This window comes from Pollicipes pollicipes, unplaced genomic scaffold (assembly GCF_011947565.3).
Source record: "Pollicipes pollicipes isolate AB1234 unplaced genomic scaffold, Ppol_2.1 Scaffold_4740;HRSCAF=5597_pilon_pilon_pilon, whole genome shotgun sequence".
Taxonomy (NCBI): Eukaryota; Metazoa; Arthropoda; class Thecostraca; order Pollicipedomorpha; family Pollicipedidae; genus Pollicipes; species Pollicipes pollicipes.
Window position 1 is genome coordinate 39432890 of NW_023596545.1, and position 18445 is coordinate 39451334.

An 18445-nucleotide genomic window follows, 5' to 3' on the forward strand; every position below is an offset into this window, starting at 1 on the left:
TTGAAAGGCCCAGTGAGACCCAATGAGAGGTAGGAACTCAGTTCGGTGTCTGCAAAACAACGAATGGGATCCAGGAACCAGCAGTGAGTATTCATGAAAGAACCAGATAGAACCAGGATCCAGTATCTCGCTTTCACGAGAACATAGCGTGAGCCAGGAGTCGACCTCGGGTGATAGGCTGACACGTGTCTGCGGGTTCCCCGCCACCGGCAGAGGGATTGTGAGTGTGTGTGGGGGGGGGGGGGGGGGGGAGGGACTGGAGGGTAGCGGCTCCTCTCTGGACGGCCGCGCCACGGACGGCTGGCGCTGCTGCCACAGCCGATGAGGAACGTTCGTCCAGTTTGCTGCTGTGCCGTACACTGCCGCTGTGTCATTGACAGCGGCATGAAAGTTGTTTCAGAAGGCAAATATCACGCAGGAGATCCAGCGTAGGCTCCACGCCCAACGTCGAAAAGCAAGGCTGATGTCCCGACATACACAGATCGTTCAGCTTTTATCGGTTAGGTACTTGCGGTGTTCCTGACACCCACTAGTGCAACATGTCTGATTTCCGGTTGACAAGGTATCTGTGTGAAATGCCTTGCGGTACCGTACAGGTCACGCTATTCCGCTGAGCAGCCCGGGATATAAGCCACCTCCAGAGACGGACCCGAGCCAATCACCGCCTGTCAGATGCGCTGTCAGATCTCGCTCGCCACCGACCAGCGTCACCAGTCTGGCAGCGGGCCCGGCCGCGTCGCAGCACACCCAGACGGCGACCACTGACGACGTCACCGGCGCTGCTGCCAGCGACAGCTCGGCGGCCGGTGGGCGGTGTGTCGTCGCCGACGACGCACCAGTGTGCGATACCGCCTGCGTTATCACCAGCTGTCTTGTCATGCGTTTTTGTTTGTTTGTCATTTCATGCCGAACCAGTACAGGATACACTAAACCAAAGGCACCCGTCCATTCTTACCAGCCCATTTAAATATCCTGCAAATACCGTCCATTTGTGTTATTTTCTTAGTTCTTGGTCTCTTGCATATTCGTAGTGGTACATACTGGCCATTCCAGAATTTAAAGGCGTCGTAACTGATCTGAATATTTGTTACAGCTTAGGTAGTTTCCTGTTGGCATGGCTGCCACAATATCTCTTCTATCTTCGCCTCAGCAGCTGCAATTTTGTTCCGATATCAAACCCAGTACTCATTTATTCCTCCCCACCAAAAAGACACGATTTAGTTATGGACTTGGATGTATCAAGACACGTAGATTTCTTTGACCCTACCGGGCGTTCACTGAAAGACCAACCATTACGTCCGGTCTGCACAAACACACAGCTTGTTCTAGTCATAACCTGTGCGGTATAAAAGAGAGTACAAAGAGGCGCATCCATGCGCGCACGACTGTAGCAGCACGCCGTGAAGATCACTGGCGCAACACAAGCTCAACAGCGCCTACGCAGCACAACACGAGTGATCGACCCTTGGCCAGGCTGACGAGCCGCGACAGCCACCAACACGGCAGCCTCTATCGGCAGCGTGTCCACTCGGAAGCGGTCCGTTTCCGGTCGCTGGCTCATCCGCGCCAGGCGCCCCCTCCTGGCGGAGCGGGCGGCTCGCCGGCTGATATGGCCGCCGGCTTATGACTTGCCGAGGATGCCGGCATTGATGCGGGGCCGCGTGCTGCATGGCAATGTCGGCCGAGCCGGCCGGCGACTGCCGGCTGTCTGAGCCAGCGCGCTGCGGCCGGCGCCGCCCTCCCCCCCCCCCCCCCCGAGCTGGGGTGTCGTCTCCAGACGATGGCCGCCGCCGTAGGTCTCTCGGACAGCTCGCACCGCCGCAGCTCAGCTGCACGGACAGACTCCCCTGGCGAAAACACCACCGTCAGGTCAGATTGTGTCACCCTCTCGGGCTGCTAGCCTGCACGGTCTAATGAGCTTGGATGTACCGTATGTCGACTTTAATCATGTGTCACTAAATTGAAGTCAGGCATCAGCTGGCACGCATCGCGCAGCTCAATACTCAGAATAAAAAATTACGCACTGAAAGGAAAAAGAACAAAATTATCATTGGTCTCCTATGGTCTTACATGATTGGGTAGCAAAGACAAAGCGTAACCGAGGCTTGCCCATGCCAAGAAGATGCGGCATAAAAAGCGTATCTCGCAACACAGCTCAAATACAATGTTATGCACCATCGCTTCAAGGAACAAAAACACAGAGCCGATCGAGCGTTTCGGTTTAGGATAGAAGCCGTGTTATTGCATATAGATGTGTATATATGGATATATTGTACATGCAGCGTGTTCAATATAGACAACAAACAGCTGTGTAATGTGCTCAGGTTGTAATAAACGCAAGCCTGTCACTAAGGAGAGAACATACATAGCAACCATCATTCTAGCTCACAATTCGAGTAACTGATTTTCTGTTGTCTTTCGTGGTGAACACGGAAAGAAAAAAGTCGCGTTAAACTGAGGGGTCGGCAAGAAACTAGGGTAGCCTTTGTTGTGTAGGACTATATTTCACAGTTGCTCAATGCCATTCCGAAAACAGGTTCCGACGTAATTTTCCAGGAACGAGTTTTACCCTATATGAACCCAATAAATCGGCGACACTCCGGCCATAGGCGCCCCATGGTCAGAGCCCTATGCTTTCTCTGGCTGGCTTCTTTATCACAATATACCCTTACGACTTCTGACCCGTCAAAAACCGAATAACGTCTTCCGGGCTGCCATCCGGGTCCATGTGTAATAGGAACCAAAAATCCGACATCAAATACAGAGGTCAGACGTCTTATATTCATCACTTAACATTCACATGAAATCAGGATCAAAACGCATGCCACCAAATAGCATCCAACCCCAGGGTCTAAAAGCACGTGGAAATCTGAATCAAAATCGCTGAGTAGCTCGATTAGTTGTGTCGCAGTTGCAATGCCGTGTTAAGCCTACCCATAAAGGACAAGGTATTAGTAAGAGCATGAGGGTAAAAGGATGACGAGGGACTGTTTTCGAGGAGATTTGCATCATTAGTTCACACCCTCTGTGCTTTAACACGTGCTCGGGTGGTGGTCAAACTGACCACCCCCTCGAAGGTTTTTCCAAAATGGTTTCCGAACGGCGCGCCGTAGCCACGCCAAATTTTGCTTAGCTGTGGACAATTGAATAGCGGATCGTTAGGCATCAAAAATTTAGGTTTCCCTTCTAAGATCACTGACCTATAACAGGTCAAAGCCAGGCCATGGTTTCAGCAGAGGCAATTTCTAGGAATCCTTCAATCTGATCCAGCAACGGAATGTCAGACGAATTCATACATCTCTGAGATGCTGCTTTCTCAGGCAACACAACAGTTGAATGATCAAATTGCATTGACCTAAGGTCAGGTATAAAGGTCACACCAAGGTCAAAAGCAACCTGTTTTGTTGCTCTAGGGCTTGCTGTATGGGATGGTTTCTGGTGCTCATTTCGAATTTATTGATAGCAGGAACCGCATTCTACATCTTCCATGGACTACTTAGAGGTAAGAATAGGTCATTGGCATACGATGACCCGGGTCAATACTTTTGTTTTAGGCACATACTGCCTAACGTAATCTTTGTTGCTTAGACAGATGTAAAACTCAAAGCAATCTTGCATGATTTTGGTCACCTTGACCTCCAAAAGGTCAAACTAGGTCACTGACCTTGAATGAGCATGCGACCTTTTGCTTAGAAACGGTTATGTAGGTTCGGGGGGCACTTTGGAGACCAACCTGGAACTTGACCTTGTTTGACCTTTTTTGACCCGAAAATCATAACCTTGGAACCTGAAACTTTGACCTAAGTGAGCTCACGTACAGATTAACACACCCTACAAATTTGGTGTCTCTAGCTTTCTTAGTTCCCGATATCTCAGGAGGGGGTCAAATCCCCCCCCCTCCCCGCCCCCACCCGAGCGAAGGGTATCTAGCCCGGCCAGCCGGGCGCGTGTTAAAAAATGGCCTTTATTGTTTGCGATGAAGACAACAATACAATGAGCTACAGCTAAAATAAAAGGTGCAAATGAAGATAGGAAAGCGGGCCTTAAATCAATACGATGGGATGGACAATGAAAAACCGAAGTCAAGCTAAAACGTCGGTAAAAAATCCGCTAAAGCAGTCATTTAAGTGTTTGCCTGCCGCATGCACGGGCGAGAAAACGCACAGAAGGTTTATTGGAAGACATGTCGCGTTGTAGAACCACACGGCACCCTGATGTGTAGCATGAGTTTTACGTGCCAAATGGATATGCGTATATATATATATATATATATATATATATATATATATATATATATATATATGAACATATAAATGAATAAACATATGCATATAAATATATATGCAAGGTGTGCCTACACTAACCATAAGACATTCACCTTACGAAGTACAATCACGAAGCAACTGAGAGCGCTGCGCGTTAAGACACCACAAAGCCATAGGATAGGAAATACACGTGCGGCATGCTACTGTGAGTTAAGCTGTTGCTTTTACTTGGAATGGAGCCATGCAAAACCCAAAGCAGCTTACAGGGGTTTCGTTGCTATGTCCAGCTCCTTGACCACCGTTGCCGAACGACTGCCTCTGCCCATGCGCTTTAGTTGTTGAGCATGCACCTGCGCTGGTGGCCACTATCGTTCGGGACGCGGCTGGTGCACTGTAGACTGCGAAGGAGCGGCAGTGGTGCGGGTCCGAGGGAGGGGCTGCGTCGGTGCACGGTAGACTGCGAAGGAGCGGCAGTGGTGCGGGTCCGAGGGAGGGACTGCGTCGGTGCACATGAGGACATTTGAAGAATGAGGGCAATGCGACTTCAGGACAAGAAAGATGGAGACCCACGTAGGTCGAGTGAAGCAGAGAGTGTGTGAGGCTATGAGCGAGTTGCGCAAGGAGCCAGCCACCAGAGAGAATGGACGTGGACTGCAGTGTTTGTAGGCTGTCGGCTCCCTGGTAGTGTTAGGCGCATCGGAGGGCGTGGTAGACAAGACGGCGCTGCTCGTGAGTGGGAACAAGGTATGGCTCCCAGGATCCCAAACTGGGAGAAGAAGCTGAGTTCCAGTGAGCTGTCGGGAAGCCAACAGCATGTGCACTGAACCGGTCTGTTCGAGGGTAGGATAAGGTATATGCTGATTTTTGTTTGAATCGACGACCAGATCATTGAGTTGAGCGAACTGAAACTGTTGTCAAAGCAAACGGCAAGCCACTATAGCAGCGCAGCAACTTTTTACAAGTCAGATGGTCCGGCAGACAGCGTTATGACGCGCATTTTATGTTCCAGCTACGTTGCCTCCGTGCATTCTTCCAACTGCTTACAAGATCAGACTGACCGAGGTTTATTCATTCGCTATCAAAATGTTTCACGATGATGTCCACTGAGTAGAGCACATAACACAAAACACGTCAAATTTGCTAAGTCAACGTGCCTCTATCAACGAACAGTGATCACATTTGGCAGATGCCTGACGCTGCCTGATTACACTCTACCGTCACCAGGACGGGTGGCACCGCTGCGAGCTCTGGGTGAACATGACTAACTACTGTCCTCGCCCACTGGTTATAAGCTAATGAGTATACAGACAGGCGCAGTAACACGCAGCGCGGCCTTGAAGCGGACGTCACAGTCAGAGGCGACACGAGAAGGGCACACGCGCGCGCGCGCGGACTGTGCGGGCACAGCCACCTGGTGCGAACCCATGTGCACAGAGCGTTGGGCATGTGGGGAGATGATCGCAGGCGGCAGGGTCTGAAGTAGTGCCGGAGTTCATCACCCCCATCCGACCCACAGCAGCCTCCCTTGCGTGCTTTACCAGGCGGTCGTCACCCGTCACCCAGGGGTTCAAGCTCCCCACGGACGCCCAGGTCCGTGCCTGACGTTTCGTACGGACAACCAAGCTGGGGTGGTGTTCACACCCGCGGAGCTTCTTTACCCGTGCCCGTGGACCTCCCTCGTGTTCGAACATCGATACCGGTGTAGCCGGCATACTGCTCAGTGCAGTCGTGTACCCGTTTGCCCGGCGTGTGGGGGCGGCGCGTGGCCGCTAGGAGGGCGCGCGGTCGCCGGTCAGCTGGCGCACGCGGGCCGGCACCAGCACGCGCACTGACCTCAGCCGCTGCTCGTCTCGGGCGGCGATGAGCCGCACCAGCTGGTCGCCGCACTCCTGCAGGGCCGTCAGCACGGCCGCCAGTCGAGCGGCGCCTGCCACCGGCCGCTCCGGCTGCAGGGCACAGCGCGGCAGGGGTCAGGGCACGGGACGGCAGGGTCAGGGCACGGGCGGCAGGGTCAGGGCACGGGCGGCAGGGTCAGGGCATGGGCGGCAAGGTCAGGGCACGGAGCAACGGGGGTCAGGGCTCGGGGCGGCAGGGTCAGGGCACGGAGCGGCAAGGGTCAAGGTACGGGGTGGCAGGGGTCAGGGTACGGGGCGGCAGGAGTCAGGGCACGGGGCGGCGGGGTCAGGGACAGGGTGCCTGGTCACAACCATCCTCGTTCGGAAAGTCACCACGGCGTCAAAGTTGTGCAGTCATGCACATACTATTACCGTTTACAAGTCATTGCAGGCATCCAACTTTATGGAGTTGCTAGGCCACTGCAGTAATGAAGTCATAACAGCTGTGAAATCACCTCACGAAGTCAAAGCAGCCAACGAATTTCCCCATTCACTAGATCGGAGCGACAGCTGTGTCTCGCCGGTACCGCAAGCCCGTCCGACCGGGCTGTGTTGGCCCCACTGGTCCGGATACACACACCTCAAGTTTTTTCATTTGACCTGTTGCTTTTGGAGAGGAGCGTTAGCACGAGCGGAGACAGAACAGGCTAGCGGAGAAGGGGGCAGAAGATATGTTGATCAGGAGCGGTAAGTGCACCACAATGATACGAACGACAACGTAGGAAAACAGAAGCCCGAAGTTTAAAAAAAAAACGCTACAACAGGTCTGAATCTGCGTGCGGCCGCATCACAGTACGTAACATAAAAAGCTTCAACAAGTCTATCGGCAGCAAAGCGGGAGTCACACCACTTTCCAAGCTGGCGTCGGCACCACGCTCGCGCCAGGGCGTGCTCGAGCCGACGGGACGTCTGGGTCGTACCCGCCGACGGATGGCATGCGATAACTGTCGGCGCAGGCCCCGCCCGGCCATTAAACGGCGCGGGACTGGCGAGTAACGATCCGAGACCTGAGCACATACCCCGGCCGCGGACCGTAATGCGGCCACCCAGAGAAGGTCAACGTTAAAGGCCCCACGGGGTGCGGCGGAAAGCGAGCGAATTCGTCTGGGGCGCTCGCAGCTTTGCTACTCGGAAACGGTCTCCGCTCGGCGGTAATTAAGGAGGTTTAGGTTCCTATTGTCACCTGCATCTGTTTACAAATCGCGGATAAATTAATTATGATCATTATAATGACAAAAACGTAATCTATTTTATTACCTTATTTATATATTTGTTATAATTATATTATTAAAAATTACAAAAACGTTAATCGAACAGCACATCTCAGCCCCAGCCGTGTTCTTCTGGTGTTTCAAGACCTTTTCGAGTTCGTTGGGCTAGTCGATTAGAAGGAACAATAAAGCCGCCAGTGTCAACCGGCATGTTGCAAGGGAGCATCGATGGTACCGAACCTGTTGTTTGAATGCAAACCTTCGTGCCCAGCTTTCCTATCAAAATGTATTTTGGATGCGAACTGCTACACGTCCAGACAAACGGATACACGGATAAGCTGCAGTGACACCGGATGACAGTCTTTTCCAAAGCGTTTCCACGCTCACGTTCGTCCGCGTGGAGGTGAGCCATTGTCCATCGTTCTCGAGTTGTCGGTGCGGCCGATGGGTGTGGGGGTGAGAGGCGGGGGGGGGGGGGGGGCGCACGTTCCGCGATGCTTGGAGAACAACCCTGATTCGCACCCTGCCTGAGCGGGTGTGCTCAGCCGTGCCTAGGCCGCACCTGAACGGGCGTGCTCAGCAGTGCTCAGCCGTGCTCAGGCCGTACCTGAGCGGGCGTGCTCAGCCGTGCCCAAGCCTGATCACACCGTACCTGAGTGGGCGTGCTCAGCCGTGCTCAGGCCGTACCTGAGCGGGCGTGCTCAGCCGTGCCCAAACCTGATCAGACCGTACCTGAGTGGGCGTGCTCAGCCGTGCTCACACCGTACCTGAGCGGGCGTGCTCACCGTGCCCAAGCCTGATCAGACCGTACCTGAGTGAGCGTGCTCAGCCGTGCTCAGGCCGTACCTGAGCGGGCGTGCTCAGCCGTGCCCAAGCCTGATCACACCGTACCTGAGCATCGGGACGGTTTCTCTCGGCGTGTGCCATGCGCAGCTGCTGCTGGGTCTGCGCCGCACGGGTCTCGTATGTCTGCAACAGAGCCTGCAGGGCGGCCCGCTGGTCTTGGCTGCCGCGCAGCAGGTGCTCTGCCGCAGGACGCGCCGTTAGCTAACAACTGGAGCTCACTTTGAGGGACGTGCAGATTGTGAGCCATGACTTATACCGATTCAGTGACTCACAACAATTCAATGGCTCGTGTCAATTCAATGACTCATATCTATTCAACGACTCATACCCATTCAATAAATCCTACTCATCCAATGACTCATACCCATTCAATGATACACTCGTTCCATGACTCATATAATTACAATGACTCATACCAATTCAATGACTCGTATCAGTTCAATGACTCATACCAAGTCAATGACTCTCATCAAGTCAGAGTACGCGTGTCGGCGGCCGCGTCTGTCTGTTTTCTTCAATGGTATTTTTAAATGGCTTATTGGATTATGTTGTTGCTTGCAGTGTTCTGTCGTCGTCTCCATGTTTTTTGTGAGTTTTATGAATCACGTAGTTGCGTTACTACGAGGACAGTGTCCTAAGCAAAGCATCACGACAGCTTGCAGCACTTGTGGATGTGCCGGCTGTGCTGTTCTTCAGGTCTGAGTTAATTATAAGTGAATGTCCCAAAGACTCCTTGGGTTTTCGCCAACATACCACATCAAAATGTTGCACATGACTCTTTAATGAACGCCACGTGACCACGCATTCACAGCGCGCTGAAGCCCAGATAGAGTCAGATATGTCGTTTCGGTTGTTAGCGCTGTGTCGGGATCAGTTCACACCTAACGGCCAGTTGATCCCTGACGTGGGTAGGCCTTTTATTTAAGCTGCTGCTCGCGGCCTCCGGAAGCAGGTCTAGCATTCGCGCCGCTGATCTCTGGAGGCTGCTCGGTGAGCTGGGCCGGCTATAAAGGTGACCTCACCAAGGTCTCGCCGGTGCTTTCGCCGAATCTCCTCTCCGGCCGCCTCGGAGTCCTCCTCGTCAAAGTCATCGTCCTCTTCAGCATCGTCTCCTTCTTCGTCCTCGTCCGTCCCACTGCTGCGTCCGTTCGCCAGCGGTGAGGAGTCTGCCGTCGGGAGACCAAGCTGCACAAACGTGCTGCCAACTGGAGCGTGTAGCTCGATGAAGGAAGCATGGAAAGATAGCTGCTCTACGTAATTTGTGAAATTGTAAGAATGGCCAGATTCTCTACTCTGCTATGGTCTATCAACGCCAAGGACATGTAACAACCAGACGCATCCTATTATAAGGGCAACTTGCACCATGTGCTATATTCTTGGAATTCCGGCGTGGCACTGACATCCACCCGGGTAGTCTAGAAATAACACGCACACAAGCATCACACACCTATGTCTTCTTCCCGAACCGACTGTACTGTCGTCGCGGACTGCGGTGCATCGTTCAGTGGTTGCAGTTTTTCTTTGAGGAGGTCAATAGCGCCATTCGCCTCCTTTTGTGTCCGCTCAGGGTCAGCCTGATGTGTCGTATCCTTTTGCACGAGCTCTTCTCGGACTACACTCAGCTGCAACAATATACCATAACACATTTACGGATGTTTCTGGAGCGCAATGGTAACAAGGCAACTAAGTAGACCCCATCTTCAGTGTTCTGCATAATCAGCATGGTACACGCAAAGTCATTTTCTAGCATTATGCTGGATGTGTTTTGGTCGTACAACAGGAATGAGACTGTTTGTTTGCATTATATAGGTACAACAGCTTGCAAGCTTCCTAACTTAGTCCATGGGAATATTAAATAGCCTCCAAAGACAAAATCTGATACCTATTATAGAGGGCTAATCGACAACTTTCTATAGCTACTTAGGTGGAGATATACCGATGTATGACAATCTGCTTCCTCGCTCGGCCGGTCCCCTGGCATCAGCCGTGGAGCAGGTACTCGTTCTTCCCGCCTCAGCCCGTGGAACGGGTTCTCTCCTTCCCGCCCCAGCCCGTGGAACAAGTGCTCTCCTTCTTCATCCAGTCTGTGGAACGGGTACTCTCCCACCCGCCCCAGCCCGTGGAACAGGTGCTCGCCTCCCCGCCTCAGCCCTTGAGCAGGAACTTGCCCTCCTCCTGCAGCCCGTGCCGTGGACCCGTTACTCGCCTCTTGCTCCAGCCTATATACCCTGTATCCGCCTCCTGCTCCCGCATGTAGGCCCGGTACTCACCTCCTGCTCCAGCCTATGGACTCGGTGCTCACCTGCTCCAGCCTGTGGGTCCAGTGCTCACCTCCTGCTCAAGCCTGTAGACCCGGTGCTCACCTCCTGCTTCAGCCTATGGACTCGGTGCTCACCTGCTCCAGCCTGTCTAGCGCTCACTTCCTGCTCCAGCCTGTAGACCCAGTACTCACCTCCTGCTCCAGCCTATGGACTCGGTGCTCACCTGCTCCAGCCTGTGGGTCCAGCGCTCACCTCCTGCTCCAGCCTGTGGACCCGCTGCTCGCCCTCCTGCCGCAGCGTCTGGATCTCCTGCTCCAGCCGGAGGCGGGTCGACTCGACAGCCAGGTGTTTCTCCTCAGCATGCAGGGTGTCCAGCTCGGTCTTGAGACGGCTCCGCTCCGCCCGCACCCGGTCCTCCCACTCAGCCGTCAGCGACGAGCGCGTCTGCTCCAGCTCCGTCTCCGACTGCTGGCGGGCTTTCTGAAGCTCCTGTTGGCACCGGTGTACGTCGCCGAATCACTCTAGTGCACTGGGCGAGCAGTTCATGGCCACACCTCCCAAAAATGCGCCGGAAACGGTGGGCCCGCGGATTGGCGCTGCCTCGTACTCAAAGTTGAAGCATGCCGTAGAAGTTAATATTTGACTGAAAATACATCTTCTATAGATAATAACACCCCCGCCTGAGCGCTTACCAATGCTCCGTGAATTGTGCAATTTCTCTCGCGGATAACGAGACAAACACACTATATCTTGTGCATCTGTCACAAGGACTTCATATTACAGTACAAGATTCCCCACCGCCGTGACACAGTAAGTCGTCAGTTCAATAAATCCTCTCAATGCTCTCAACCATGCTAAGAAACAATACACGCACGGGCACCCAACGAAACACAAGTAAAGCTAATCCATATTTGTGTCGCTAGTTTTCACCCGATCCACCTTCTCTCTACCCTGCAACGTGCGGAAATAAAAGCCAGTGGTGTCTCCACTAGGCCATAAAGAACGTCAGAACGGCAGGCACATTCCATGGTGCTGCCAAGGCCGACACACATTATCTCCATGGTGCTGCCGAGGCCGACACGCACACTCTCCATGGTGCTGCCGAGGCCGGCGCACACACTATCCATGGTGCTGCCGGGGCCAACACGCACTCTCTCCATGGTGCTGCCGAGGCCGGCGCACACACTATCCATGGTGCTGCCGAGGCCGACACACATTATCTCCATGGTGCTGCCGAGGCCGACACGCACTCTCTCCATGGTGCTGCCGGGGCCGGCACGCACTCTCTCCATGGTGCTGTCGAGGCCGACACGCACTGTCTCCATGGTGCTGCCGAGGCCGACACGCACACCCTCCATGGTGCTGCCGAGTCCGGCACGCTTACCTTCTGTATGCTGTTGATGGTGTTGGTCTGCTTCCTGACCAGCTCGTTGAGCCGTTGGTTCTCGTCGGTCACCAGCGCCTCCTGCATCTTGGCCATCTCCACCTGGCGGTTGCCGACGCGCAGCTCGCGCATCAGCTCATGTGTCAGTCCGCGTAGCTGGACCACTTCCGCCTCGAACGAGCGCAGCAGCTCCACCTGGCCGACGACGCACAGAGGCATCTGTTGGTCGGCAGCGGAACCACTGCGTCCAGCCTGCTCCGAAGCCGTCGCCTTCACGGACCTGCGGCCCGCTGGGGATAGCAGATCTGGGGACCGCTTTAGCCTGATCACGGTGTTGATTTTGGCTCCCCGACTGCATGCTGGCCGAGGATCTGCTAACAGGTGGTGGAACAGAATTAAGTTGGCTGTGGCGTGCAGTCCCAGACCGTTCCTACGCTACTGATAAAATAATTGATCGCGGTCGGCTTGCACATCCCCTTTGATCCTGAAATTCGGGATCAACGAAAGATACCCGGCAATAACCGTCCTGTCGTCTGATATCACGTGATCGCGGCCTTGACTTTAGTTTGTTTAACCAAAAGAACACCAAAACATGGCCTTTTATGTACAAAACAAGCGAGCAACAGAAACTATCTAAACCTAAAACTAAGCCTTGCACTGATCAGCAGCTCTGGTCAAACCGAGTCCGAGTTGGTACATGACGTGTTCTACGGCTCATTCATCGCCTATTTTTCACATGTGCCACACAACACGCACACACGCACACGCACGCACGTACGCAAGCACACGCATACGCACATGTACCTTAGCAATGATCTTACCTTAGCTTTGCAAAGATCACTAACAATTTCACTAATATTAACCGTGATTGATGAAGACCCTTCCAATAGCGCCTCGGATTTACTTTCAGGAAGTCGTTGGCATCAAAACTGCTGCGTCCCAGTTGGCAACGTCACTATGCGCTCAACTCTGTGCCAGATAACGACCCTCGGATATCGATGGGATGCGTGTTGATTTGTGTGCATATAAAATGTCAGTTCTACGTCTGCCATTGTCGACTTGAAGCAGCATCACACACTGCAGTGTGTGATGTGTTCGACTGATAAATACAGTTGCTGACACCCAGGTAAAGATGGTCAGCGAAGAAACGGCAACGCGAGAAGCAAAACTGGTAACGTTTGTACAAATTTCCATCGATTCAAGGCGCACTGTGCAGCCGGGTAGAGAAGCTGAGGTAAGATCGTTCCGCTCGCAGTAGTGACCAGCGCTGACCAACGCATCGAATCTTAGTCTTGGAGTGGTCACGCTTAGTTCTCGATCTTTCCGGCTTGCAAAAGGGCTTGTCTATTGCTACGTGCTTGGAAAGTTGCCTAAAAAGTCATGTTAACAGTCAGATATATCATGCGAGACGCTGGGAGATGCAAGAGATGATGAGATGCGACATGCGAGCCTTTGATTTTGAAAATTGACGAAGTTATGCACAAGACCGGGGCACTTTAGGAGACCAACGACTATTTTTTATGGTTCGTACAGAAACAGGATTTAGATTTAACCGCATCAGGAATACAAACGGTGTCACGACGGAGTTAAGGAAAGCGACACATTCATGAGGTGTTTCGTTATTTCGTTTGACAATGACAGTAGCATTAATAACATCAGCGGGTTTTTGCGCCCAGTGTATCGCTAAAAGAGAACACGTTGTTGTAAGCCTGAAACCATTTCAGGGCCACAGAGTGACCTAGATGCGGGACAAGCGAAAGACGGCTTTATGAAATGTTTAATCAAATGCCTGGAGGAAAGGTTCCGAAAGCAGGTACGCACCGTCAAGACATAAAGAGTAGAGAGACCTTCTGATGAAGAACACCGCGAAACAAAAGCGACGTAAAGTTAATAATTGTTCATCAACGCAAAGCATCGCAAAGCTCAAAATTTTAAACTCCCTGTGCATCCGTAATCTGCGGCAAGCGAATAGATAAAGTCAGGAATGTCATGTGACAATCGCAGCTCGGCTGTGACGTACATACGAATGACAGCCGCCGAATTAGTTTATCCGGTTATTATTGGACAAGAGAGTTGTCTGACACACGACACTACCGCAACAGGATCATAGCGTAGGTCAAGTTCAGCTACCGCCGATGCATCGCTGCCAACCTTTCCGTGTGTCTCCCCCACCCCGCCCCCCACCCCCACCCTCCGCCCGCCCGCCCGCCGACCCTCAAAACATCCGGCGAGCACGCGCGCGGCGCAGGGCGGCGTGTTTGTCTCATCGCTTCGAAAACGCAGGCGACTAGCTGATCTTGGTGTGTGTTCAATTTACACAGGGACCGGCGCGGTTTATCACAGCTGCTGCTGCGGGGCGGCACCGGCGCCAAGAGAAACTACCTGCGCAGACGGACAGATGTGGAGCCGTGCCAAGCCGCTGGTAGCAGCCGTCGCTTTGATAGGCCGGGTACGGAGATGAAGGTGTGATTTGACGTCATCAGACGTCATAGGTTTCACGAGAGAGACGCCAATGATGAACCGGGTTCCGAACTGAGTGTTGCAGGGGTCAGGCAGATAGGCTTGTTTGCCAAGAATAGCGTGTGTAAGGTATGTTACATGGCCAAGAGCCGGGTGAATAGTTCGTGTAAAGGATTATTAAGCAATGTTCGTCTAAAGCTAAACTAAGCCTACCCTGGAAGGAATGGTAAGCCATCACATCCGAAGTGTTCCGCTTGCACCTTTGTCCAAGCATAAAGCATTTATCGAATAAGCACCCCGCTGGCGCGCGGAAAATGATTCGTTTTTCCAGATAAGACACAGCGCAGTAAGAGGCCTTAGCCAACCACACCACAGAGCATCGTGTTTGTTTGTCCAACGGCAGAAAATCTTGGTAACCGAAGCGTTGTGATTCATGGCTCTCTGCCAACGCCACGGGCATAACACTCTCGCGAAACCTCAGGACTGTGAACACGTGGGGAGAGCGAAAACAGAACTATGACGCAGCGCATGTCCCCGTGGTGATGGGTAACATCGACGCGTGGTTGCAACGGAACGTTTGAGCAATGGGCTCTCTTCGAATGTGAACTGTATCAGTCACATGGGATGTAACTTAACTTAACACTGTGGATAGATGTAGCACTCAAATCTCATGACATATACGAAGGGGCTTTGTGTCCATGGTGTCATTTGGCCATCTCACTAGTCATTTTCCGTCAGTACCATAACATATGTTAAGTACTCTGACTGGTAGGCTGGAGAGAAGAGGTTCCAGATTTTGAATACCGGACATTTTCGATGTCGCGATCGGTGACCACACAGCAAACCACTTGTAGCAGCAGACCCGACTCCAACGCCATCCGGGCAAACGAGCCGTGCAACCAAATATCTGGTGACAGTTCCCCGAGCGGCTAGGTCGGTTGACGGGCTTACCTCGCCCGCCTTCTGCTCGACGACGGCGCGCTGGTCGCTGAGGGCGGTCAGCTCCGCCTGCAGCTCGACCTCAACCGCCTGTCGGACGGCGGCGGTCCGCTCCTGGGAGAAGCAGGCCACCGGGCAGGCGTCAGTGGAGCGTCGGGTGGCCCGACCGCCGGCGGACACCATCAGGCCACCGGGCAGGCGTCAGTGGAGCGTCGGGTGGCCCCGACCGCCGGCGAACACCCATCAGGCCACCGGCAGGCCGTCAGTGGAGCGTCGGGTGGCCCGACCGCCGGCGGACACACACCAGGCCCACCGGGCAGGCGTCAGTGGAGCGTCAGGTGGCCCGATCGCCGGCGGACACCACCAGGTCGCACGGCCACACACGACACAGTCACACAGTCACTTAGGCCGCACAGTCACGCAGTCACCCAGGCCGCACAGTGACACTCGACACAGTAACACAGTCACCCCAGGTTTGCATGGTCACACCCGAAATAGTTACAGTCACCCAGGCGTCCGGTCATACCCGGTAGTCATACGGCCACCAAAGCCGCTCGGTCACACCTGACATAGTCACACAGTCACCCCAGGCCGCGCGGCTACACCCGACATTGCGTGACTGTGTCGGGTGTGACCGTGCGGCCTGGGTGACTTTATGACTATGTGGCAGATCACACGGCGATCCTGATGAAAAACAAGACTCGCGTGGCGTCCAGTAAGACGTCTGCGAACATGATGGCCGTTCAAAAGTGCACTTCGACAGTCAATAAATCGTTATAGGTGGAGGGTTTGAACGATGAGGGCAGCATTCGACTGCTTTTAGATCAAGCCTGCTCAGGAGGGGATACATTTCAAAACATCTCACCGCCGGGGCCACTTCGAGCCGTCACGATCCGCAGTATGCACCGGCTCTGACATACAACTGCTGAGCACAATATGAGGGGTGACCAGTGCTGCAACACTCTCGGGACGGTCGGCCGCCGCACCCACCTCTGCCGCCCGCTCTCGGGACGGTTGGCCGCCGCGCCCACCTCTGCGCCCGCTCCCGGAACGGTCGGCCGCCGCACCCACCTCTGTGCCCGCTCTCGGGACGGTCAGCCGCCGCACCCAGGGCCGCCGCACCCACCTCCGCCGCCCGCTCGCGCTCGTCCAGCCGCCGCTTCCAGTCGCGCTGCATTTCACGCAGGCGCGCCTCGGCGTCCTCCATCAGCTGCTGCTCGCGCTCTGCCGTCACCGTCTTCAGCTGCTCGACGTCGCGTCGGTAGCGGCTCTCCAGATCGGCGTTCTCCTGAAGGGCCTCCTCCAGCGCCTGACGCCGCGGAGCCTCGGTCAGCGCCAGTCACATGTCACTGTCAGGACCTGGTCCTAACGGTTCATCACGGCTGGTCAGGGGCTGGTCCCGGCGGCTGATCAGGAGTCGGTCCTGATGCTGTAGTGCTCCGGTTAGCACGCGTCACACACCCACTGTCAGGGGCCGGGTCCTGGCTTCTCAGGAACACGTCAGTTTGATCTGGGGTCCAGTGACTAACAGACCCAATTTGTCACGAACGGGTCGTGACGGGTTATCTGGGCGAGGGATGGATCATGGGAAGTTAGAGGCTGGTTGGTTGAACCTGGGAGGGGGCCCACAGGAATTCAGAGACTAAGCAGTTGGAAAGGCAAAGCTCGTGGCAGTGAATTTGTGGGGTCATAGGTGAGTCAGCAGCGTCAGAGACTGGTGAACCGGATCAGGGTGGTTGTCGACACCGAGGGCACGTGAGAGAGATACCAGTGGGGTCGAAAACGGGTTCGAATGGACAGAAGTTGCCGTCTTCAATGTCAGAGGTTCTGTCCCCTATGTAATGAGGATACACCATCAGCAGACCGACTAGTTCAACTACGTATCTATGTAATGGCGAGCCTAGAAAGCAGGGAGCGCAAAGAAACAGCACGTGCGCCTGCTACCCATTATGGTGCACAACAATTTGTAGATATCCGGCCAAGGCGGCAGCTCTACAAACACGTCACGTAATGAGTGCAAATACTCTACTAACTGGGGGCAATACTGCTCAACCACATCTCACGTGTCTGCTGAGGCTTGGAGTACAGCAGCCTTCATCTAGTGCGTCATTTAACAGATCACGCATATGATGGCCATCTACATTGATGTAGATGTCCATTACAGGGGAAACAGCAATGATCATTGCTGTCCCCCTGTTGACGTTAAATTACGCGAACTGATCTAATCAGTAACACTGGAGGGAATTGGCGTCAAAGTGGTCCAATCCATGCTTGGTGGGGTCCAAATCGCAGGCTTGCTGAAATGGTGTGGATAAGAACATAAAAACGTTGGGTTCAAGGCATGAATAGATTGGGCCCATGGTATATCATAACTCATGAAGTGTGTTTTTTGCAGCCCGTTTGCTCTATACGATTGATATGTTCGTAAGTTTTGACAGTAACACGGCACCAAATGAGGCCAACAAATTTCCGTTTTCGTTGTTTCTGGGATTGCAAAACAGCCCTATGGCATAAATAACTTTCGCTGTAAAAACTTGGGTTAGAAAATGCTTTAGAAGACCAAATTTATCTTGCAAATATGAATTTTGATAGGATGATAGACGGATAGAACTGCCAGAACAGCATATAACCAAACGCATGCATGGCTTTTTCCAAGGTTCATGAAAAGGCATACGGTGATCTCGTTCCGGTTATACAAAACGTTCACTAAGCTATGGATAAAAACAACTGGAGCCTAGGGTTACAACCGCAAATTTAAAGACACACGGGACAGACAGGACAACGCAAGCGTGCAACAACGACCGGTCTCTCTGCGAAAAAAATGCGTCTGATTCCGTCTCGCCAGGCGGCTCGACCCCACCTTTCGCCGGCGGCTGGCATCCGGCATAACGTGGGGCTATTCCCAATGACGTCACAGCAGCCAAAGCGTCGGGGCCCGCCGCGTGGCCGGTGCTGCACTCCGTGCCTGTTAGTCACCCCCGGGAGACGGACTGCCACGCGAGGTCGGACACGCGCCTACCTTTCTCACCTCCTGAATCATTCTGATCTCCTGCATGCGCTGCTGCTCGGACAGGCGCAGGTTCTCGCGCACGGTGCTCAGTTCGACCTGGAGCGCCGCCACCTGCGCAGAGTTTACCGCCGGCGCTGCAGGAGGCTGCGGCGGCGGTGGTGGTGGTGGTGGCGG

General features: G+C 53.8%; 1 protein-coding gene across 1 annotated transcript; it reads right to left on the reverse strand.

Moving 5' to 3' along the window:
* Positions 1-1768: 1768 nt before the first annotated feature.
* Positions 1769-18431, reverse strand: LOC119098859 (golgin subfamily A member 6-like protein 6). Its single transcript, XM_037221904.1, has 10 exons — positions 18281-18431; positions 16388-16570; positions 15274-15375; positions 11863-12057; positions 10731-10967; positions 9665-9839; positions 9240-9383; positions 8263-8396; positions 6099-6211; positions 1769-1847 (listed from the first exon to the last, which is right to left on the reverse strand). The coding sequence occupies exons 1-10, from the start codon at positions 18314-18316 to the stop codon at positions 1826-1828; spliced, it is 1341 nt and encodes a 446-aa protein (XP_037077799.1). The 5' UTR covers positions 18317-18431; the 3' UTR covers positions 1769-1825.
* Between the last annotated feature and the right edge of the window lie 14 nt (positions 18432-18445).